The sequence below is a fragment of the Equus przewalskii genome, chromosome 9 (genome assembly GCF_037783145.1).
Source record: "Equus przewalskii isolate Varuska chromosome 9, EquPr2, whole genome shotgun sequence".
Lineage (NCBI taxonomy): Eukaryota > Metazoa > Chordata > Mammalia > Perissodactyla > Equidae > Equus > Equus przewalskii.
Window position 1 is genome coordinate 64,577,046 of NC_091839.1, and position 25,595 is coordinate 64,602,640.

Sequence of the window (25,595 nt, forward strand, 5' to 3'; positions counted from 1 at the left end):
TTACCTCATGCCTTTGCCGTGCATCCTTCCAGAGGAAGCGTTACTCTGTGACTGCACAGATGTTACTGTACTGTATGCATAGTTCTGCAACTTTTTCACATGAAATATCATTGTTCCACGTATAAGCTAACAATTTACCTCATAAAAAATTACCACATAGGGGCCGGCCCGGGGGTGCAGTGGTTAAGTGCACACGTTCTGCTTCGGTGGCCCAGGGTTTGCTGGTTCAGATCCTGGGTGCGGGCATGGCACTGCTTGGCAAGCCATGCTGTGGTAGGCATCCCACATGTAACACAGAGGAAGATGGGCACAGATGTTAGCTCTGGGCCAGCCTTCCTCAGCAAAAAGAGGAGGACTGGCAGTAATTAGCTCACGACTAATCTTCCTCAAAAAAATATATATTTTTAAATTACCACACAGTATTCTACTAATTAGTAGAATATGATGCCTTTTTTGTTAAAAAAAAAAAAAACCCATACACACACAATCATAAAGTACTTAAAGATGAGCATCAAATTGTCAAATTTGGTCAATTCCAGACCCTAATAATGGGCCAGGGGATTTTTTTAAACCTCAGGCACTTCTGATCGTTGGGTTTTTGACGTAATGACTAATAAATATTAACCATGTAATTAGGAACGATTTAAAAGAACCCGTACACTGGCATAGGGCTTTACAGTCAACAAAGCCGTTTTGGATGTTCACTTCAATTCATTTTCACAAGTTTGTGGAATGCCTGTGTAACACGTCACTCCCACTTACTGGTGAGGAATTGATGATTAGAGAGACGACGTTACTAGTCCAAGTTCACGTGGTCAATGAACGCAGGCCTGGAGCTGGAGGCCGATCCTCTCTGGATCATGTGGTTGAAAGCAGTCACTTGGCTGTTTTTATTAGTGGGCCAGAGTTGTCCCTTCTTAACCCAGGTGCCCTTGTGAGCAGAAAAGATACAGATGTCCTTAGTGATCCCCAATATTTTTCATCTCCTTCAGAAACTTGGCAACTGTTGAGAGCTAAGACCGCTTTGAATAGACATAGTGAGATCAGGACACAGCACAGTTATTTCCTGGTAGGAACATGGTCACCCCTGTTTCGTAGGACACACCACTCCTCTGAGCCTGGCCCCACCCAAGAAGCGTTTCTCCAGTCAGTATATGCTTATTTGCTGGCTCACCAAACAATTCTTCATAATCACCCTGGTGTTATGCTGCCCTAAAGCCTTGACCTTAGAAGAGATTCAGACACAGCCTTGCTATTAATAGTAGCTGAAGACAGCCATATTGTTCCAGTTACAGTTTGTGACAGAGCGATGCTGCTTTGAGAAAACTGAAGGTGGAGGAAACAATATGGTAGTTAGACGTAGCTTCAGTGTGAACATTTTGGTTTAACTAGTATTTTTTTGAACAACCATATATACTCCCCTCTCCCCATTCACTTGGTGGTCACTGGGTAAGAATTTGACATCCTCCAGGTACGGACAGTGTCATGACACACCTGGAGGAGGAAAAGAGGTAGAAGTCAATACAATATATTCAGTCTAGCATCCTGTGGGAGATTAGGCAGGGGAGAGAACAGTCAGTGTGAATTAGGCTGGTGGTTCTGTCCAGAGGGGGACACGAAGGGGACAGAACATCTTGGAGGCCCTAGAACTGGATCCTTTTTGTGTGTGACTGTTTGGTCTTACTAGGAGTTGGCTTAGCAATTAGGATGGCTGCAACAGAGGAAAATCTGGCTTTTTCCCAGTTTGCCCAGGTCAGAAGTATTCTTTCCATTGAGTGGCTGCATTGGGTCAGGAAGGGTAAGGAAACCAATTTTCCTTATGAGTTCGGTGGAAACAAAGGTAATAATGGAACAGAGTGGTGTATCCTCTGTCACAGTTCCTGAACTGGGGGAGAAAGGCCACCAGTGCGGAGGCCCCTGGAAAGGGGTGGGTACTGGGGAGGTCAATGGTGTGTGTTTGGGTCTGTTTGTCAGCCAGAGCCGGTTGGTTGAAATAAGAAAGCAAAGCTCACGAAGGCCATAAAGCCCATCCCTTTTCGGAAGCTACTTATTAGCAGAGTGCAAAGCCCCAGCCCCGAGTTCTCCCAAACCATTAGAGGAGCAGGGCAGCGAAGAGGCAGAAGCATCCGGACGGGCCCTTGACATCTGGGGTAGAAGGACCATGGACAAGCTTCCGGAGGTGCTAAAACTGTGCCCAAGTACTCCATTGTCCCGGGCTATGGCCTGGCCACCCTGCTGACAGCAGGCGGGGAGCGCCTCCTCTCCACCGTGGTGTTCCAGTGTCCCTGCAGCGCCACCTGGAACCTGCCCTACGGCCTGTCCTTCCTGCTGGGGCCGGCGCCGGAGCTCTTCCTCCTGACCTACGTGCTGAGCGCGCGCGCCTGGCCCTTGGTGACCCGCTGCTGCTGTGCCCAGGGCGCCTGCGCCGGCTGCGGCGCGGAGCGGCGCGGGGCCCCTGGGAGGACTCAGCTCCCCGGGGCCGCCTTGGTCGCGTCCACACCTGGGTGGCCGTGGCGCTGCTCGGGGGCGCCTTCTACGAGTGCGGCGCCAGCGGGAGCACCACTGTGGCACGTTTCCTGTGCGCTGGCCGCAACTCCAGCTTTGCGGCCCAGCTGCCGCTGGTGCCCTGCCGACTGAGCGAGGAGTCCGACGCGCAGGACCTCCTGAAGGAGCTCAGGGCCCAGTCGCAGGTCGGGCGCTGGCGCTCGCGCTGGGTGCGGTTGGGAGGAGAGGGCAGGGGCGGAGAGGTGCGGGCTTCTGAGGTGCGCACGGGGTGGGGTAGAAATCAGTGCCCTTTCTCTAGACAGGTGACACCAGAAGACAAAGTAGAATGGCTATTTGCATCTAGTCAGCAGACAGGCGAACATTTAAATAAAACGAATGAAGAAGAGAAGAGGCAGCCAATAGTGTCAGCCATCCACTCTGGGCCAGACAACGCTCTGGGCCGTCTAGGTCCGTTCTGCCTTATTCTCTTACGTCTTTATAGCGAACACACTGAGTCGAGGTCGTTGTGTGTCCAGCCGGAAGAAGGGTAGAAGAATCGTTACAATAAAATGGGTCTGCTTGGCTCTAAAGCCATCATCCCCACAATGCTTCTGGGCTTGTAAAGCTCAGGGGTTCTTGAAAATGAATGCTTGTTTCATTGGATTTGCCCAAATCCCACGTTTTGAGTTCTAGAGGAGTGACACTAGGCTCTTCCCTGGGCCCTTGACATGACTTGGCAAATGACTGACTTGTCAAGCAAGCAGCTGTGCTGAGGGGTGCGGGAGGGTATTGCCGCTTCTTTCTCTTAACAGACAAAGACCCCAAATTGTTGCTTGTTCATCATCATAACTGTGGATAGTTCAAACTTTGAGGGTTTTAAAATTTCTTATAAGAAATGTGACTAAATTGCTATTTTGATGTGCTTTCCTATGGTGCTGGGCTGGATCCTGATAGGAGCTGTTATCATCGTCCTGCTGATTTTTGTACATGTCCAGGAATGTCGAGCTGCAGGTAGTTTCCTGCAGCTGAAACTTTGGAAAATCTATTTGGAAGAGGCGTGAAAGACCTTTAAAAAACAAGCCGAAAAGCTTGCAGCTGAATTGGCAGAAGAAAATGTTAAATGTCTCTTTGGGCTCTCACCTCCAGAGAAATACAACATTCCAAGCATTAAAAACCGGCAGCAAATTTCATCGCTATATACTTTAAAACCAAATGAGGAAGAGGACATCCTGTTGCAGACATGTGTTAAAACAAATGAGAAGAAGCATAGTAGCAACTCTTCTGAATGAGATGAAGTGGTTTCTGCTCTTGGCTGTGTAGATTTACCTTTATGGAGACCACTGCTGAGATATGACCTTATTAATGAATAAGAAGAAAAGTTCTTTTGAATTGCTGCTTCATTAAAAAAAAAAAAACATTGATATTATTTATGACTGCTTTTGGCTTTTTTGGTCCTCCAAATTGTGGAAACAGAATACTAAATCAAATAAAAATTTAGAACTTTACCTCTTTATTATATTAATTATACAAAAAAGGAAGCAAGGTTAAATGATTTACTCAAAAGGACAAACTGGAACTGAATCAGAAGATTTATATCCCAGGTCGAGGGTCCTTTCCACCGAATAATAATGCTGCTTTCAAATAAAAGACTTCAGTAGCAAAAACAGCAAAAGAACAATTGAACTTCAGACCTGTCTTTCAGGTTATCTGATGCTAATTTCAAATTCACTCTCTTGCAGACAACACACAGTTTAGAACTGTAAAATACTGGCAATTTATGGTTCTAATATGGTTTCTAAACGAAAATACGAAAACTCATCATGAAAAGGAAAGTAAATTTTTTTAAACACAAAATTTGAAAACTAGGAAAATTGTAGGCATAAGTGTTGTTTTCAGTTTGTAGGATCAGAAGGAAAATTTTATAGCTGTTTATTATAGTAAATTTAAAATATGCACAAAAGTAGAGAGGATAGTATTGTGAACCCCCATATAGTTATTACACAGTGTCAACAGAGTGGAGAAGTCAGATAAAACCCATACGGTACAAATAAATACAGAAATACAAGTTGGTGACCTGATTCAGATTAGGGGAGGTGGGGAGTTGGAGAAGTCTGTGAGAAACTAATATTGGTAGAGTAGAAAGGAGACCCTTTGAGGGACCGGCCTGATGGCTCAGTGGTTAAGTTCACACGTTCCATTTCGGAGGCTTAGGGTTAGCTGGTTCGGATCCCGGGTGCGGACATGGCACTGCTTGTCAAGCCATGCTATGACAGGTGTCCCACATATAAAGTAGAGGAAGATGGCACGGATGTTAACTCAGGGCCAGCCTTCCTCAGCAAAAAGAGAACGATTGGCGGCAGATGTTAGCTCAGGTGTAATCTTCGTCAAAAAAAAAAAAAAAGCATTTCAGTTTGGAGGAACAGTATGTGCAAAACTGAGGTGAGAAATATCTTAGCGCAGTCGGAAGCCTCACAAGCAACTGGAAAAAGTGAGCAAGGCACAGATCACACAGGCCCCCAACGTCATGCAAAAGATTTTGGTTTTCATCCTATAAATGTTTTAAGAGGATTGACTTGCTTTTCTTGTTGAAAAAGGAATGACAAGGGGAAGAGGGAGAGCCAAGGTGGAGGTGGAGAAACTCCTCGGGAGACCACTGCGGGGAAAGAGGTGGGAGGGAACCTGCACTGGGTGGACGGTGATGAAAATTGAAAAAACAGAAAGATTCAGGTAGATTTTGAATGTAAGAATGACAGGATTTGTTGTTGGAAAAGATGCAAGGATCTATTGAAAACAATGATGTCTATAGATACAATTCTGTTGATCAATAATGCCAAGAAGTTTCAGGGGACAGTTGATTGTCATTCCTGCCCATCCCATAATTTTTGGCTGTTTGTGCATTTTTAAAAATGAGGTGTGAAAACTTTAAGCTGGAACAATTGAGCACTGATCGTGTTTAGTCCTCTTCCTCTCTTGGCAGACCATGATGCTGGCTTTTATCTACCCTTCGTTACATGGGGCCATTAGAAAGAGCTAGTCTGCAGGGCTGGATATCCTGTAGTTGAGAGTCGTATATAGTAAGAAAATTGGCATCAGAAACTGCATGATCCCTTTTTTTCTATTCCCTGGAGAATAATTTTGAAAATCGTATTATGGCTCCTTTCATTTTTGCTCTATTTGTTTCATCGTCCAATTTCTTTTATAAATTCTTCCTTTTCAATCCTTTTTCTGGCCTACTATTTACTGTACTTTCATTTTCAACAGGATCATATCATCTCCATTTTGTTGACTTATGCTTGACTTTCTCTTGCACAGTCTTTAATAATTATTCTGAAAGTATGTACGCTTCAGATAAAAAATGCCCATGGTAGAGAACTGTGTGAAGTAAAAAGTACTATTACCTCATGCCTTTGCCGTGCATCCTTCCAGAGGAAGCGTTACTCTGTGACTGCACAGATATTACTGTACTGTATGCATAGTTCTGCAACTTTTTCACATGAAATATCATTGTTCCATGTATAAGCTAACAATTTACCTCATAAAAAATTTCCGCATAGTATTTTACTGATTAGTAGGATATGATCCCTTTTTTGTTAAAAAAAAAAAAACACATACAATCTTAAAGTACATAAAGATAAGCATCAAATTGTCAAATTTGGTCAATACCAGAGCCTAAAAATGGGACGGGGATTTTTTTTTAAACCTCGCAAGTTTGTGGGATACCTGTGAAACACGTCACTCCCGCTTACTGGTGAGGAACGGAGGATTAGAGACACGACGTTACTAGTCCAAGTTCACGTGGTCAGTGAAGGCAGGCCTGGAGCTGGAGGCCGATCCTCTCTGAATCATGTGGTTGAAAGCAATCACTTGGCTGTTTTTATTAGTAGGCCAGAGTTGTCCCTTTTGAGCATAAGTGTCTTTGTGAGCAGAAAAGATAAAGATATCCTTAGTGATCCCCAATATTTTTCATCATCTCGTTCAGAAACTTGGCAACTGTTGAGAGCTAAGACCGCTTTGAATAGACATAGATCAGGACACAGCACAGTTATTTCCTGGTGGGAACATGGTCACCCCTGTTTCGTAGGACACACCACTCCTCTGAGCCTGGCCCCACCCAAGAAGCGTTTCTCCACTCAGCATGTTTATTTGCTGGCTCACCAAACGATTCTTCATAATCACACTGGTGTTATGCTGCCCTAAAGCCTTGACCTTAGAAGAGATTCAGACACAGCCTTGCTGTTAATAGTAGCTGAAGACAGCCATATTGTTCCAAGAGGTGATTCCATAATGTATTGAATACTGGCAAGGTGATACAATTTACAGAGCAGAAGATTAGGCTTTGTCTCTTTGCTCCATCCAAAGCCATGAACAGAAAGAGCAATACTCTATGAACTGATTAAAGAAGCAAGTCCAGAAGGAAGCATCCCAAAATAGAATTAGCCGCGTCCGCAAAAGTCTCTGGCTGAAAAACATCTCAGAACCCCTAAGTTTCACAACATCTTGCACCTTATCTACCAGGTGGCCTATTGTAAGCAACTCTTCCTAAGACAAAAGATGGATAGATGCTCCCTGGCTGAGTCAGCCCCAGCAGCAGCCACAGCCGCTGCCACTCCCACTGAGTGTCTACCATGTGTCACACACTAGGCCAGCCCTGAGGTCTAAGCCTTTGGCTGATCTTATTTTGTCTCTTCCTCTTCATTCCCTATTTAGGAAATATCCATCGTGAATGTCAATGGAAGGACTGTGGAATTGATTGGATTATATTCCTAGCTAAGGAAACGGACCTGTATCAAAGAAGGGACATGGTCTGTCAGACCCTTTGCCACAAGGAACAGCATTCTAAATACTTCCAAATGAAAGGGAAATTCTACAATAATAGGCAATTTATTGTCATTTAAAAAATTGTCAGATAAACACAGTGAAGAGTTATGAAACATTTATGTATAGTTTAAAAAATAATTACAAGCGAAGGTCTATGTAATGATTACAGAAGGGAAAGAAATAGTACATTTCCAGCACCCCAAAATCCCCCTGCCCTTTGTGCCTCTTCAGAAGCCCAACTCTCTCCACCTACAAGTGGGGGTGATCATCTCCTTATTTTTATTTATAGTTTTTACCATCTATGTATTCATTCCTAAACTATTCATGTTTAGTTTTGCCTGTTTTTGAACTTTTTAGAATCCTCTAGGAAGTGTTGTATGATCGTTTTGTTTGAGAGTTTCATCTATATTATGTGTAAAACAGCTTATTTATTTATTTATTTATTTTATTTATTTTTATTTTTTCCTTTTTCTCCCCAAAGCCCCCAGGTACATAGTTGTATATTCTTAGTTGTGGGTCCTTCTAGTTGTGGCATGTGGGATGCTGCCTCAGTGTGGTTTGATGAGCACTGCCATGTCCGCAACCAGGATTCAAACTGACGAAACACTGGGCCGCCTGCAGTGGAGCTCACGAACTTAACCACTCGGCCATGGGGCCAGCCCTGAACAGCTTATTTATTTTGAAGGCTGTATAGTACTCCACTGTGGGAGTATACCACAATCTAGTTATCCATTTAACTGCTGATGGACATTTGGGTCATTCCCAGTTGCTGGCTCCTATGAGCAATGCTGGAGTGAACATTCTGGAGTACAGGTGCAAATGTTTCTTTAGGGTATGTTCCTAGGAATAGGTGGAAGCACAAGGGCATGTAGAGAATCCAGTTTGCAAGATAATGTCAAATTTTGCCTTCAGGGTTGAACCAATTTATACTATATGAGAGCTCCCATTGCTTCTCTCCACTACAACACTTGGTATTTCCAATTATGTACTTTTGGCTGGTGAATGTGGAGCTTACACTGTAAGGGGAGTGAGATATAATAAACAGTAAGCACAATAAATATGTAAATAATTGAATATGTAAGGAGGAGAAGAACACAGTGAAAAAAAGAAGAACATATATATCAGAAATAAGGTTTACCCTCTATTCTAAGTGGCATCAGAAATGCTAGAACTGGGGGACCTCCCTGTGGCAGAATAGTTAAGTTTGTGTGCTCCGCTTTGACAGCCCAGGGCTTCCCCAGTTTGGATCCTGTGTGAGGACATGGCATCATTCATCAGGCCATCCTGAAGTGGCGTCCCACATAGCACAACCAGAGGGACCTACAACCAGAAAATACAACTATGTACTGGGGGGCTTTGGGAGAAGAAGAAGAAGAAAAAAAAAAAGATTGGCAACAGATGTTAGCTCAGGTGCCAGTCGTTAAAAAAAAAAGAAAGAAAGAAATTCTGGAGCTTGGAGAGCTGCTCTTTGAGCAGAGACTTGAAGGGGTGAAGGGTTAGCCACTGCGGCCCCGTGAGTAGTGAGCTGGGGGATAGAAGTACGCCAGGAGGTCAGAGTGGTGAAGGGGGCAGATCATGTTAGACCTTGGGGCCATCGTGAGGACTTTGGCTTTTACTCTAAATGAACTGAATAACCACCTCACATATTCCCTACAGTGCCTAAATCATCTGATGATTAAGTCAGATCATTGGACACTTTGGGACAGTCAACAGAAGGCAAAATGCTGGTTTAAAAAAGAGGAACTGATGGTCCCTTTAGACAATGGATGGCCATAGCCCTGGAACTAGGAGAGAAATGCCTGAGACCTGATAGAGAATGTTACTGTGGAATTAGTCTCATGGGAAGTGTATGTGTATGTATGTGTGTGTTCATTTTTGGGAGTTTTTTTGGCGAGCAGAATATTACTTAAGAAAACTTGGTTTGATAAGAGTATTAATAATGGTGAGAAATGGGCATGCATATTCAACAGTCACAGATTGCTTTTAAAACTCCGCAGCTCACCATTCAGTGATTCTCCTTGTCAAGGTTTGGGCTCCATTTAACCAATGCCCTCATGTTCATCAGCAGCTCCTTAATATGTTCATTTTCAGTCATTCAAGAAACATCCAAACACGTATTGAGAATACTCACTGTATGTGAGAGTCTTTACACTACCTGATTAAGAGCTTAGTCACTAGAGACAAAGTGCTACAGACTGAGTGGCTTATGAACAGCAGAATCTTCTTTCTCCCAGTTTTGAATGTCTGGTGAGACATTTCCTGGTTCATAGATGGCTGACTTCTCACTGTGTCCTCACATGGTGGAAGTGGCAAGGGAGCTCTCTAGGGTGTGTTTTGTAAGGGCACCAATCCCATTGATGAGAGCTCCGCTCTCATGACCTAATCACCCTCCAAAGGTCCTACCTCCTAATACCATCACACTGGAGGTTGGGTTTCAACATATGAATTTGCTGGGGGGCGGGGAACACACAAACACTCAGTCTGTAGTACTGGGTTCATGTTCTGGCTCAGCCTCTACTAGGGATATAACCTGAAAAATCTCTCCATGTCTCAGTTTCAGCCTCTATAAAATGTGAAATAATCACATTACTTAGATGATTTTTGCAAGGAATAAATGAGATAATGCCTAGAAAATGCTCAATAAACAAAATTTATAGTTCTTACTGTTAAGACAGTAAGCAAAATGGATTGGAGAAAAGGCAAGAAATAAGATGCACCTTCTGCTCTCAAGGAATTGATAGGAAAATACGTAAACAGCTAGTGATAACAGGAATCAGTCGTTTCAGGGTTTCTGTACAATACGTCATCCCTCTGGGCTGTTCTTTTCTTGAATTCATTCTCTTGTTGCCAGGTAGTGATTATATTTTTCACTGTAATGTTTCATTCACTATGGGTAGGATTTTTTAAAAACAGTGGCAGCTTAAGAAGCTATCTAACTCAGTACAATATTGCCATGGAAAACCATCTCTCTCAGAACTCTTCCCAGCATGGTGGCAGTGTATGGTCACCTTTTCTCACCTATTAAATAGCACCTGTCACCAAGACCCAAATATCCACAAATATTTTGTTTTGACATTTGCTGTAAATCAAAACAAACCAACCCCTCCCTATTTTGAAAGCTCTCAGGGGGTCCCTTCTCCTTTGTCTCTTTTCCTCAGCAATTTGCTGCTTCTTAGAGCCACGTATCTTTCCTTCTTCAGTGGTGTTTGGTGCTCTAGGTCAACACACTGAAGCACGTTCTATGCTGGATCCAACATAAGGTGCTGAGATGAATTTCAAGTTCCACAGACTCTGTCTCCTCTGATGCTGGTTTATTGCGATCGTCCTTTCCCTGCTTTACCTGTCTGCACTTTCTCCCTCCTCCAATCCCTCCTTCCTGTGGCTGCATGTTCAAGTTTCCTAAAACACTGATTCACCCTGTTTGAGAGATCCATATTTTTTGTCTCATCAAATCCAGACTCTTAAGCTCCATGTGCAAGAAAGAGTCTACCACTCAGTTTCTGAAACAAGAAGCTCCATTCATTGCTTGTTAAGCAAAAGAGAGCTGTGCTTGTGGGTCACAGGCTTCTTAAACAAAGAAATCTACTGATCTCATATAGGATTTTGGGAAAAGGTAGATTTCAGGAATTTGTGGACATTCAGTAAGGGAATTGTTTGAGAATTGGTGGATTTTAAGCTTGGAAGTGCAGTCATTGGAGGGAAGCTATTGCTGATTGGCTGACTTTCAGAATTATGGGACAGTGTTTGGATGGTTTTCAGAATTATGGGACTGTCACTGATGGCTGACTTTCTGAATTATGGGAGAGTAACTGATGGCTGACTTTCAGAAGTGTGAGACTATCACTGATTGGTTGGCTTTCAGAATCGTGGTTACTGAAGCAAAAGTTTTCAGTGGTCAATTGAGACAGGTTTCAATTTGATTATAGTGGTTTCTTATTCAAAGCTTGGGTCTAGGGCCCTTTCTATGGCCTAAATCCCTTTCTTGAGTTTAGGGGATAGGAACATTTCATTTTCACATGAGTTGGGAGGACTGTGTCCGATTTTGTTCCCCATTGTATGCTCAGTGCTTAATATATTGACTTAGGAAACAGATCTAAAACCCTTTGCCTTTCTGTCTTAGTCTGTTTGGGCTGCTATAACAAAATACCATAGACTGAGTATAAACAATAGAAATTGATTTCTCACAGCTTGGGAGGCTGGGAAGTCCAAGATCAAGACATCAATAGATTCAGTGTCTCATGAGGACCTGCTTCCTAGACAGCCCTCTCTTCACTGTAGCTTCACATGGCAGAAGGGGTGAGGGTCTCTTTGGAGCTTCTTTTATAAGGGTACTCATCCCTTTCATGAGGGCTCTACCCTCATGACCTAATTATCTCCAAAAGGCCCTACCTTCGATATCACCTCATTAGGGATTAGGTTTCAACATAAGAATTTTGAGGAGATACAAATATTCAGTTTACAGCACTGCCACTCTAAGCCCTTAAAATCCATCTACCCTCCACTCCATCCCACCTAGCTACCCTTATTTTTCCATATTCTTCCAATATACAATCTCCGATTTAATCAAGTCTTCTCTGACCATTCTCCCACACCTATTAACCAGAATGAAAGGCTCAGGTGCTCTTCTTCACTCCCCTTGATTTTCTTTTCTGTCATTATTCCAATGTCTTGTTTGATTTCACCCTACTCATAAGCTAACAGTCTGTTACTGTATCCTGGAAGCTGGTAGAATAGACGAAATTTCTGGGCCAATGACAAAAGACTATATTAGTCACAGCAGAGCAAACAGCATGAACATTATGTTTGCATTGGTTTGCCTAGCCCCCAAGTCCTCTGGGAACAACACAGAAGGCTAAGATGGATGCCTGCACACACTAGGTTGTGTTACTGGAGAGGATGCTGAGCTTGGGGCACCACCATTTTACAGCATATAGTAATAAGGCTGCTCCTTGTCCAAGAGGGAGATTACTTCATCTCTCAAGGTTGCTTGCTGCAAACACAACCCTGAGAAAATGGCTGAGTGAAAAGCAGTCAGAGCCTTGCATTCTTGGCATACCAGTAGGACATATAAAAGCGTGAGAGACCCATGGAGGACTATGTCCCAACATGCAATGTTTTCAGTCTTTCAAGTCCCATTTTAAATCATACTTCCTCCTCAATGTGTCCCCAACTGCATCAGTTCACAGCAACTGCTTCCTTCTCTGAACTCTTAGGATTCACCTCTCAAACTGACTATGGCGCTTGATCATATACCTCTTTGTATCATATTAAAAATATATGTTTTCTCTTCCCAGCATGATTTTATGACTTCTGAAGGCTTTTCTTTTTTTTAAAAAAAAAAAAAGTTATCTTGAAAATGGTACAAAACAGCAACAAACTGATAAAAACAAGTCAGAAAGATTAAATTTGTAAAATGTTATTAAGAAGAAAAATTTTAAAGTATCACAAATATTTCTTGAAAATTTAAGACACAAGGTACATAATCATACATAATAAATTAGCAACCAGAGGCTGCATTTTGGTAAATATGTTACCATTCCTAGACTTGAAAATCCTGTGTTTATAAATCAGGTGATTTCTTATGTTATTTGTTGGTCTTTTGTGAATGGCACTCCATTTCTTAAAGGAAGATTATAACATAAGAAAAACCATTATATAAATGTATTTAATGTTTTTCTTACATATAGTAAAGAAACAAAATTTGAAAGACAATTTTTATTTCATGGAGTATTCACTGACAACTTGGGTCATTGAGTGATGTTCCACAGAACACAGTTTGGGAAACAGTACTTCAGCTAACCAGAGGCAGGTGAAAAAGGAACTGTTGTTTGCCTTCCTTAACAATACTCTTAAATCACAGAGTCTATCCAAAAATAGGAACTTGAATAAACTCAAATCTGAGATATGGTCAAACTGTGGGACAACTTATTTTAATGGCCAAGCAAGTAGATAGATATGTAGGGAATTCTTTAGACCCTAGTTTATTTCATGGAGACCAGATCATTATGTGTCTAGGTGACTTTAAAGATACTTAGCACTTGGAGACAGGGCAGTGCATAAAATAAAAAACAGATGTTTTTTCTCTTAAAAATCAAAACCATCCTAACCCCTTTCTTAGGTTGTAGCTCTGCTCAAGATTTCTTGATGAGACAACTGTTCCTATTCAATTCATATGCAGTCTAAGAAAACTAACTTTAAGGAGTCCACATTCTTTGACTTCAAATCTGCTTGCCACTGTTCATACCAACAGAACTCCTGAATTTTTCCAGCTTCACAAACATATTTATCCCAGCTAGAAGCTGCTAACTCTCCCTGCAGAGGTATGCTGAAACTCTCTCTATAAAATAGTTTTTTTATTTTTCTTAAAATGTGAACCTTTGTTCCAGATCCTCTATACATATTCCCACTCCAATTTGAGATTCCTCAATGTACACTTATTAAAAATAAAGCTTGGTAAATATGATTACTGGCAGTGAAAGACCACCAAAAAATGTACTTCTGGTTAAAATTGTTGTTTTGAATGTACATATTCAAGCACAACAAAACAAAAGCAAAGGGATCTTTTTCATGTCATAAAGCAACCAGAGAACAGGAGAGGAAAAAGCAACACAATTTTTGGAAGTCGGAAGCAGATGGTAAGTGGTGACTGTTCTAACGGACCTGGGAAACCTGGATCCCATCAGCACTGGAGAAAGGGGAGAAGCAATGTGATTTGTACTGAGGAATTGGTGGGAAAAAGGGCTTAGGAATTAGAGCACCAGTGGCCTCTGGCAATGGTGCTGGAGGCAGGGCTGAAAACAGGATTGGTTGAAATCCTGTTTAAGAAGAATTGGCCCCTCAGGTCTCTGTCTCCATTCCAAGCAGCTGGGTGACTGCTTCTCCCTATCCTAGCAAAAGGTGGATACTTTTCATCTCTAGATATGGTTTTCCAAAGATATTTTTGAACTGAGGGACACTAGACTAGCCAGCTGAAAGCAAGGACGCTATAGTGAAACAAATGGAAATTAAGTTAAAATATACATAACGAATTTTTATTTCCCTCTCCTTTCTCCCCAACCTGGCTCCCAGAATGCTGGCATTCAGGCCTATATTCTCCAGGCAGTAGGTCAGAGGAGCCATGTGTAGCAAATCTGACTGTGCAGGAGAAGAGACTTCACTAAAATGACACGTTTTGAGATTCACATTTAAATTCCCCAACTTACCTTCCTATGTTACCATCCAAGCTCTACCAAAGATCATATTGTATCGAATATGAGTGGATAACCAAGGAGCTCCAGAGATTTGAGAAAGTATGAAAGACAGAAGCCAAAGCAAACAGAAAAAGTTATTCGGAGGAAACAGAAACAATAAACTTTTAAGAAAACTTAAAATAAAACCAAAACCTACCAATAATGACTTTAAAGATTGAAGTGGAGACATTACATCAGAAATTAAAAATGCAATAGAAGGAAGGGAAAATAAACTTGGGGAAATAGCCTAGGAAGTAAAAGATTAAGAGAAATAGACGGAAAAGAAAGAAAAGTAAAGAAAATTAGAGGACTGGTCCAGCAGATCTAACATCGTACTAAAAAGATTCCAGGAGAATGCAGGGAAAATGCATAGAATAGGATAAGAAATCATCAAAGAAACACTTCAATAAGTTTTCCCCAAATGGAAAGACATGGATTTCTAGATTGAAAAATTTCATCAGGTGATCAGCACAATGGAAAGATACACACCCACAGTGAGACGCATCATGGTGCAATTTTGAAACAATGGGGTTAAGGAGAAGACCCTAAAGTTTTCCAGAGGAAAAGAACAGATCAAGAATTTAAACTCAAAAGGAACTGCAACATTTGAAAAACAAGTGGAAGCTGAATCATGTTTTCACAAACTTTATCTCCTATTCACCCTGTATCAGGAAGCTACCAGAGTATGCACCCTTCCAGAAGAGAGAGCACACCAAGAAAGGAAAGTCATGGGATCAAGGAAACAAGGGATCCCATAGAAGATAAAGAAGGGAATCTCTAAGATGCCAGTGAAAGGAAAGGACAAAAATGATGGTAAAGTCAGCCCCCATAATAAGATTAGCCCCATGCAGGTTAGTCAAGGGTTAGAAAGGAAGAAAGTTAAAATTTTAACAAAATTAGGAGTCCCCAATATTTTACTGGAAAATCACTGCAACCTCTTTCAAACAGTGCGTGGTGGTTTTAAAACACAGCCACAGATTCTTTGAAACTCTTTCCTTCAAGAGATAGAGACTAATTCCCTCTCTTGATTGTGTGCTGGACTTACTGCCTCACTTCCAAAGAACAGAAAAAAGGGAAGCGATGATATGCATCTTCAGAGCTTGGGTCATAAAAAGCATTGCACCCGATTTTCATAAATATTTACTAAATCAGACTGGCTCCTGCTTTAAAATTTTTTGAGTGACATTGCAAAGAGAAAGAAAGGCTAGAGTGAAGAAAATCTACTCAATAACTAGAATATTGTTTTTCATACTTTAAACCAATAAAACAAAATAGTCACCAGAACTGAGTAAAGTGGTCACTAGAAATTTTGTTTCATCTCAGTAACAAGAGATTCTTCTCAAAGAGTAGATTGTGATGGGTCCAGTCGTAAGATTATTTGGAATCCGTTCTGAAAACACTGGAAGATCTTAAGCAGAAGTTGATGTCATGTAGATATTCCTCTCTGTAGATGTAAGGACCACATTTGGGGGACCCCAGGAAGACAGTTTGGCATTGCAAAAGACATAAAGCATCAATTGTGACATTGATAACATTTATGGATTCTTTCTCTACATTTTAGTGATTATTTTCGTAACTATCTTGTTTCTCTTTTCTTTTTTAATTTACCCAATTCCGTAATGCCATCCAATATCCAGTCAATGTTTCAGTTCCCACTTGCTTCATAAAGGTATTACTTGTTTGAATTAGGATTGAAACAAGGTCCAAATACTGCGAAATTGCTATAGCCCTTAAGTATCTTTTTTAAAAGCAATTCTTTATTGTAGTCATTTGACTCATTATTATTTTTAAAATTTTTAACTCTGTTAAATACACATAACATAAAATTTACCACCATAACTATTTTTAAATACACAATGTAACAGCATTAAGAATTTCACCTTGTTTTGCAACCATCACCACCATCCATCTCCAGAACTCTCTTCATCTGGCAAAACTGAAACTCTGTACTCTTTAAGGAACGACTCCTCATGCCCCCCTACCCGCTAGCCCCTGCAACCCTCATTCTGCTTTCTGTTTCTATTCATTTGACTACTCTAGGTACCTCATAGAAGTGGAATCATGCGGTATTTGTCTTCCTGTGACTGGCTTATTTCATTTAGCATAATGTCTTCAAGATTCATCCATGTTGTAGCAGATGTCAGAATTTCCTTCCTTTTTAAGGCTGAATAATATTCCATCATAAGTATATACCACATTGTTGTTTATTCGTTCTTCCAGCCTTTGATGGACACTTGGATTATTTCCATGTTTTGGTTATTGTGGATAATGTTGCTATGAACACGGGTGTACAAATTTCTCATTGAGACCCTGCTTTTGATTCTTTTGGGTATATACCGAGAAATGGAACTGCTGATCTACAGATTCAAAGCAATTCCAATCAAAATCCTAGTGACATTCTTCACAGAAATAGGACAAAGAATCCAAAAATTTATATGGAACAACAAAAGACCCCAAGTAGCTAAAGCAACCCTGAGAAAAAAGAACAAAGCTGGAGGTATCACAATCCCTGACTTCAAAACATACTACAAAGCTAAAGTAATCAAAACGGCATGGTACTGGCACAAAAACACACAAAGAGATCAATGGATCGGAATTGAAAGTCCAGAAATAAAACCACACATCTATGGACAATTAATCTTTGACAAAGGAGCCAAGAACATACAATGAAGAACGGAAACTCTCTTCAATAACTAGTGTTGAGAAAACTGGACAGCCACACGCAAAAGAATGAAAGTAGATCATTATCTTACACCATACACAAAAATTAACTCAAAATGGATTGAAGACTTGAATGTAAGACCTGAAACCATAAAACTCCTAGAAGAAAATATAGGCAGTACACTCTTTGACATTGGTCTTAACCACATCTTGTCAAATGCTATGTCTACTTGGGCAAGGGAAATAAAAGGAAAAGTTAACAAATGGGACTTCATCAGACTAAAAACCTTCTGCAAAGCAAAGGAAACCATGAACAAAATGGAAAGACAATCCACCAACTGGGAGAAAATATTTGCAAATTATTTATCAGACAAGCAGTTGATCTCCAAAATATGTATAAAGAACTCATACAACTCAACAACAACAACAAAAACCCGATCAAAGAATGGGTAGAGGATGTGGACAGACATTTTTCCAAGGAAGATATACAGATGGGTAACAGTCACATGAAAAGATGCTCAACATCACTAATTATTAGGGAAATGTAGATCAAAACTACAATGAGTTATCACCTTACACCAGTCAGAATAGCTATAATTACCAAGACAAAAAACAACCAATGTTGGAGAGGATGTAGACAAAAGGGAATGCTCATACACTGCTGGTGGGAATGCAAACTGGTGCAGCCACAATGGAAAACAGTATGCAGATTTCTCAAAAAAAAAATAGAAATACCATATGATCCAGCTATCTCACTACTGGGTATTTATCCAAAGAACTGAAAATCAATGATCCAAAGAGATTTATGCATCCCTGTGTTCATTGCAGCATTATTCACAATAGCCAAGAGGTGAAAACAACCCAAGTGCCCGTCGATAGATGAATGGATAAAAAAGATGTGGTGGGGGCCAGCCTGGTAGTGCAGTGGTTAAGTTCGCACATTCCATTTTGGTGGCCTGTGGTTCGCCGGTTTGGATCTCCGGTGCAGAAATGGCACCACTTGGCAAGCCATACTGTGGTAGGTGTCCCACATATAAAGTAGAGGAAGATAGGCATGGATGTTAGCTCAGGGCCAGTCTTCCTCAGCAAAAAGAGGAGGATTGGCAGCAGTTAGCTCAGGGCTAATCTTCCTCTAAATAAAAAAAGAAGATGTGGTGTATATATACAGAATGGAATACTACTCAGCCATAAAAAAGACAAAATTGTCCCATTTGCAACAACATGGATGGACCTTGAGGGCATGATGTTAAGTGAAATAAACCAGAAAGAGAAAGACAAATACTGCATGATTTCACACATTGTGGAAGATAACAAATACATGGATAAATACAATAGATCAGTGGTTACCAGAGGGGATGGGGGGTGGGCGAAAGGGATAAAAGGGCACATATGTATGGTAATGGATAAAAATTAGACTACTGGGGGTGAGCATGATGAAGGAATTGATAAACATTAGTGTACACCCGAAATTACACAATGTTATAAACCATTATAATCCCAGATACAATAATTTTTAAAAAAGAAATGGAATTGCTGGATCATATGGAGCTCTATTTTTAATTTTTCAGCGAATCACTCTACTGTTTTCCATGGCAGCTTCACCATTTTTACATTCCCAAGAACAGTGCACAAGGATTCCAATTTCTCCACATCCTTGCCAACATTTGTTATTTTGAGGGGTTTCTTTTGGATCCTAGCCATTCTAATGAGTGTGAGGTGGTATCTCATTGTGGTTTTAATTTGTATTTCTCTAACAATTAGTAATGTTGAACATCTTTTCATGTGCTTATTTGCCATTTGTATATCTTCTTTGGAAAAATGTTCAAGTCCTTTGCTCACTTTTCCATTGAATTATTTTTGTTTTTGTTGAGCTGTAAGAGTTCCTTACGTATTCTGGATATTAACACCTTATCACATATATTGCTTGTAAATATTTTCTCCTATTCCATGGGTTGCCTTTTCACTCTGTTAATTGTGTTCTTTGATGCACACAAGCTTTCAATTTTAATGTAGTAAAATTTATCCACTTTTTCTTTTGTGTCTGTGCTTCTGGTATCACATCTGGATTTTTAAAACATAAAAATATATCATAAGTTCATACTGATAGCTTCTAATTCAAATTCTGGGCTACAAGGTTCTTTATCAAACTGACCTTTTTATCTCCTTTTTCTCACGCCCATAATCGCAGCTGGTCGGTCCATGCATAGAAATACCATCTTAATCAACAATTGGGCCTGGAGAAGTTGAATTCTAGGTAAAGACTTGCCCTGCGAGCTATCTAAACTGAGCAACTAGTTTTGGGGCTCCTTTTCATTCATTCTGACTTAACATACTCATGAGGGACTCCATCCAGCAGGTGTTCAGAAAAGCTTAAAAGGGCAATTTTTCATCTCTCAAGAGGGTTGGAAAGTACACTATTTAGAACTGGAGCTCTTCCAGACTGTCTGAAATGTCTTAGGCAGCCACAAGAGAGTCGTAGGTTACAATTTTTAGGGACTGGTTACAGTGGGGGTGGGGATTTTCTTCTTTCTGTCAGTTTTTAAGTGTCTCTGCAGCAGTAAAAATTACATCTATGCGCACTTTTATTTATTGGCTCCAGGTTTTGTGCTGCTTTGCCCAGCATGTGTTTTCAATAGTGACATTTGTCACCTTTTCTCAGGATTCTGTGTGAACTCTTGGAAAATCTTTCCCAAGGCGAGCAAAGCCATTTCTTTTACATCTTTGGGAAAAGTCCAGTTGTGTGACTTTCTGTGGTTTTCTTGAGTGGCCATTTCTATTTGTGCACCATCAGCAGTTTCAGAATGCAGGAGTACCTGTGGCAGCTTTGTAGCCACAAATCAAATCTACTTGCTGCATGGAAGAGCTAAGAGAGCCTGCAACCAAATCTCCCTATCTCCATCAGAGACAGAGGAAGTCTTACGTATGATCCACATGATCTCAGGTAAGTGCATCCACTTGGGATGTTCTCCCCATTGTGTTGGTGAGAGGATGGAGAATTGTTTATTAGAGCAACAGGCGAAGTAAATGTGATCTGTATTTTCTCCCTAGGCGTGTGTATGATCATGCAACCTGAAGGCTGGGTTGTTTTCTACTTCTGGGGGTGAGCATTGAGAGTATGAGCGGTGGCCTACAGCAGAAATGATCTTCATCCGGCCTCTGCCACCTCCATCTCCACATAGATCTTGAACCTTGCTTTGCAGGGAAGGTTGAGTCAATGCTCATGGGCTCTATCAAGGTTTTCCCTAACACCTCCAACCCTATTCTCATCTCCGCCCACTCTAACTTCATCACTCTTTCTTACTGAAAGGGGTAGTCTTTATGCAGCTCAGAGTCAAACTTCACTCTTAGGATCTGGATCCTGCCCTCTTCCACCTCCTCACAATCTTGCTTCATCGGTCATCACCTCTCGCCTATATTTTCAAATGGCTGCAGTCTTAAAAAATCAAAATAAAAGAGCAAACAGCCCAACTTTGCACTGAATACCCTGCATTTCTTTCCATCTACGGTCAAGTTCCAAGAGTCATGTATTTGCAGTATCTCACCTGCTGTTGACTCTTCCATTCACTACAATGAGGCTGCTGTCTCCAACTTGCCCCGAAATTGCTTTGAGGCAAAGACCGTCTTCTTGGCAAATCCAACCTCCCTTTTCTAGCCTAAACTTGTTGGCTTTGGTGTGGCATCTAATACCTCTGACCACTCTATTCTCCTTGAAACTGTCTTGGTGTAAGTGTCACCAGTTTCTCCCATCTCCATCTTTGACTGAAAGTTCAGTCTCACTTGTCTCTTTCTTTCCTTGCTGCCTCTTGAATGGTGGTATTTCTCAAGATTCCATCTTTACTCCTTATATTTTCTCAAGTCCATTCTCTCTCCAGATGTTGCCATTCACATCCATGCTTTTACTATTATCCATATACTGATGACTCCAAAGTCCATCGTCAGTTCAGACTTCTCTTCTGAAGTTGTTTGGATGTTTCAAACTCACCTTGAATTCAAAATATTCAAAGCTTATTTGCTTCTTTTCTACGCTAGCCCGTTCTCCTGTGGTCTCTTACTGAGGCTCCCAAGCTGGACACTGAGGGGCCATTGCCAACTCCCTTTCCACACCAGCCCCACATCTTAATGCATTTACAGCACTGGCAAATTTACCTCCTTTGTAGTTTCATATCCAATCCATTCTCTCTCTCTGTTCCAACTTAACGCCTCATAGATTGTTGTGAAAATAAGGTGACATACCACATAATTAATGTGCCTAGCACCTGATAAAAATCTTAATTGAATCCCAAGCCAAGAAACCAGCATTTCCAGGTGCTTCTATTGTTGAGGATATACAGACCTTTAGGATTTAGCACTTCCTCTTTTAAGTCATTAAAATCTAAGTGACTCACATGCTACACTGAAATAACAAGTCACTAAATACCATCTCTTAGTTCGAAAGATTTAGGCTATGAGAGGCTTCAGAAATTGGGGGATTTTTCTGACTTTGGAATCCTCAAGTGACTCTTGATGAGATTTAAGTTTCCAGCAGAAATAGTTGAAGCAAGGACCTGAAATGCATGTTTTGTTTTGCTTTTAAAAGAGCTACCACTGATGTAAAAGGTCTTCTCCCTACAGATCTCCCTTTTCTGGGACTTGTGAGCTGGGTGTGTTGTACACTATAATGCAAGTTTCTATTTTCTCTTTCCTGTAAACCTCTCTTCTCTGTGAGGAGGAGAGCTATTGTAAATCCACATTTTGTTGGTTGAGCATTCAACCATTTGAAAAATGTAATAATAAACAGTTTATTGTCTTTGGAATTCTCCAATATGTTGCAAATTATCTGACTTATTACATATTTATCATACAATGAACTTTGTTGCGTTACTATAACAGAAACCCAGCTCTACTCTCTTAAAGAATACAGGAAATTTACTGGCTCGTGTAACAGATAGGCTTTTCTCCTCTTCTACCCAGTCATCCTTGTCCTCCTTCCTATGTCAGCAGCAGTGACTGTGATCTGGGGAATGACATCTCCTGAATGGCGATATCTGGCCAACAGGGGGGTGGTATTCAATAGGGAATGAGCCACTGTGCTCAGGTGATAGCAGTGGAGCTAGGGAGGGGGATGACTTCCTCTGAGGTAGATAGGTTCTTAATAAAATGGTGAGCACCTTAACAGAAGAATGTCATTCTCTTAGGAGGGGAAAAGATACAGGCAGCCAACAAGTGTTCATTATGTGAAGCATAATTAGAATAAATGGAACGGAAGAGGGAATAAAGGAAGAAGTAAAGGAGTTGCAGGAAGATTCTTTGGAAGAAAGAGAAGCATATGTAGTGGCAACAGAGCTCCTAGAAGAAAAAAAATGGAAGACAAAAGAAATGACGGAAGAAAAGCAGAGAAAGATTTAACTGGGAAAGACAGAGTCTGAGTTTAGGAGAGAAGAAGGAATTATCCTAGGACATTTATTTCTTAACTGTTTTTAGGGAAGGATTTCTAACTTTTGACTTCTTTTGTTTAGCTTCTTCCTTCTTAAAGAAACATTTGAAAAATAAATTTTTGCTAATGATTGTTGTGGCGATGCCTTACTCTCAATTTGAGGGTGACAATGGCTGATTGAATAAGAACAGATATTTCCTTTACAGACCACAGACCTTATACCAGCTGCATCCCTTTTCTCTCTGCTGATTATTTGCCCTAGCCACTGTTGGCTGACCGCTGTTCATGTCCAGCTAAATTTCTGGAAGGTTTACCAGAATGAGGAAGCGCAGCAACTGGACAGATTTTTCAAGGAGTATGCAACCAAACAGAGTAAACAAAATTTTGCTCCCTTTTTTAAGAAGCAATCTTTGGTCATACCAAATTTCAAGGCCTGAGAGGATGCCTTCATCATGGACTCCTTTGGTGTTACTAAGGAGATATGAATTAGCCTCCATAGCTGGTGGATGAAGCTCTCAAATACAATACCCGGCGTCTACAGACCCAATTGGAGGGATGCTTAACCATGAATAATATCATATCTTTCAGCATCTACTGGGTTAGTTAACATTTAGCAGAACTTGGTTAAAGCGGCCTCTTTGGTTACAAAAGTTTTAATGTCATTCTCTCACTTCAATTATCTGGTTTTAAAAATTTCTACTTTAGTCTTTCATAAACGGGGAGAAGAGGGAACTTTCCATTTATTCATAACAGTTTATCCCAACTGCTAAAGAGATCCAGCCTTCTAAGAACTAGTGGACGAACTCAAGAGATTTGAAAAGACAATAAGTGTGCAGGCCACCAATGGAAGTATTTCTGATTCCAGGGAACTTTAAATAGTGAACGGGCAACTGAGGCAGGCCTCCTCAGTAACCAGCTTGGGCAACAATCTGGTGATGTCATTTGAATAGCACTAACCTATCTCTCTGCCCCTTTGGCTTTGCCAAGATGATGAAAATCTCTGCATCGATCAAAGTTTTGGGTTCAGAGTGAAGACTTTTTTGGAAAAAAAATATCATATAACTCTGTAGTTATTCTGTGCAACTTCCACAAGCCCTTATTAGAAAGACTCAACTTCACACAAAGATGAGGAAAATACACTTGGAGCCCGCGGGATGCTGTGCAACCTTTCTTTACTATGAAACCTTTACACAGAAACTTTTCTGTTTTTATGGATCACCACTCAGTTAGTGGAGAGACGGCATTTCATGCATCTGACAGTCTCTTTTGTCCTGGTTTTCCTTACCTGTTATCTTTTCTTCCCATTCTCTCTCTCTGTGAACCTGGAAACTCCCCCTTGTGTCCAAGGTCAAGGAGACCAACGGATCTCTGAAGGGGAATTTTAGACCTGTGTTGTACGTTACAGTAGCCTCTGGTCACATATGGCTACTGATCACTTAAAATGTGGCTAGTGTGACCGGGGAAATCAACTTTTTTTTTTTTTGGCTGAGGAAGATTTGCCCTGAGCTAATATCTGTTGCCAAACTGCCCTTTTTGTTTGCAGAAGATTTGCCCTGAGCTAAGTTCTGTGCCAATCTTCCTCTATTTTGTATGTGGGTCACCACCACAGCATGGCTGCTGACGAGTGGTGTAGATCCATGCCTGGGAGCCAAACCTGGGCTGCCAGAGTGGAGTGCCCTGAACTTAACAACCAGGTGATGGGACCAGCCCCAGGAAATCAATTTTTAATTTAGTTTAATTTTATTTAACTTAGATTTAAAAACTGAAGCTATTAAACAAGGCTAAACACAATTTTATTGTTTTGATGGGTCTGTAAACTTTGGAAATTTAGCACTGAATTGAGATGTGCTAAAAGCATAAAACACACACTAGAGTTTAAAGACAGTATAACAAAGAATGCAAAATGCCTCATTAATAATTTATTGACTAAATGTTGAAATAATAATATTTGGATAATTAGTCTAAATGAAATATACTATTAAAATTAATGTCAGCTGTTTCTTTTTACTCTTTAATATGGCTGTTGGAAAACTTATAGATGTGGCTTTCATAATTTTAATGGACAGCACTTTCCAGATTCTCACATTCTTCACGATGGGATGCCTATTGAATACAAACAAGCCACTCTCTTGGTTATACAGGTCACCTTTCATAGCATAAATTCAATGCTGACAGACTGCCCTCCCTCTCCAGAGTGAGGGAAAAAAAGACATGGAGAACAAATCTCATCCTGAAACCAGCACCAGTTCCAACACTCAGCATCACTGAGAGAATCAGATTAAGCTGCTTTCAAAGGGGTAGGTCATGAAGAAATTGGGCCAAGTGAGTTTTGATGGCTGGGTTGGGAGAGAAAAGAGAGGAAGGTGTAGACAGGTAGAGAACATTCCAGGGCATGGAGCATTTTCAAGAGGGCTAGTGGGAGGCTGATTTAAGAGAGAGGCCCTTAGACATGAATATCTTGGGCTCCTGGAGGGGTGAGTGTACTATAAAGAAGAAAGAGGAAACTGAGCAGAAGATGGAAACATCCTGAAAAGAAGATTTGGGATGGACTGTAGGCAAACATTCTTCTTGGAGGCCTCAGTTAAAGTACATGGCATTGCGATATCCCTTATGATAGCAGACATTTTCTTCTTCCAGATTCGACTCCTGGCCTTCTGTGCAACTGGCTTGAAGTTTCTTCCCCGATGCTGCACCTGCTCCAGGGGCCCTATTTGGTCCTTAGTACCCACCTCAATGTCCTTTTGAAGAGATAGATGGGTAGGTAGGGAACAAATAATTTCTTCATGGTCTTCTAAAGTCCCCAAATATGGAATTTCAGTGGTTATTGATGTCATTTAAATTCACTGATATAATTTTAGATATTCATCGTGTCCAATCGTTTCACTTTACAGAGCGAGAGAGAGAATAAGAGATGATATGCCTTGCTCAGGATCGGCAGCTAGTCAGGATCAGCTGAAGCCACTAGAAATGGAACCGGGTCTGTATCTTCA

The 25,595-nt window shown here is 40.9% G+C and overlaps 1 protein-coding gene and 1 pseudogene across 1 annotated transcript; both read left to right on the plus strand.

Annotated features, from left to right (window-relative positions):
• Positions 1 to 1,707: 1,707 nt before the first annotated feature.
• On the plus strand, positions 1,708 to 25,362 carry CALHM6 (calcium homeostasis modulator family member 6). The gene is given in 4 exon segments (XM_070632451.1): positions 1,708 to 1,752; positions 2,155 to 2,494; positions 2,497 to 2,690; positions 25,243 to 25,362. Coding segments are annotated over 4 exon segments (687 nt in total). The 3' UTR covers positions 25,351 to 25,362.
• On the plus strand, positions 3,414 to 3,989 carry LOC139073678 (calcium homeostasis modulator protein 6 pseudogene; annotated as a pseudogene).
• Positions 25,363 to 25,595: the final 233 nt, after the last annotated feature.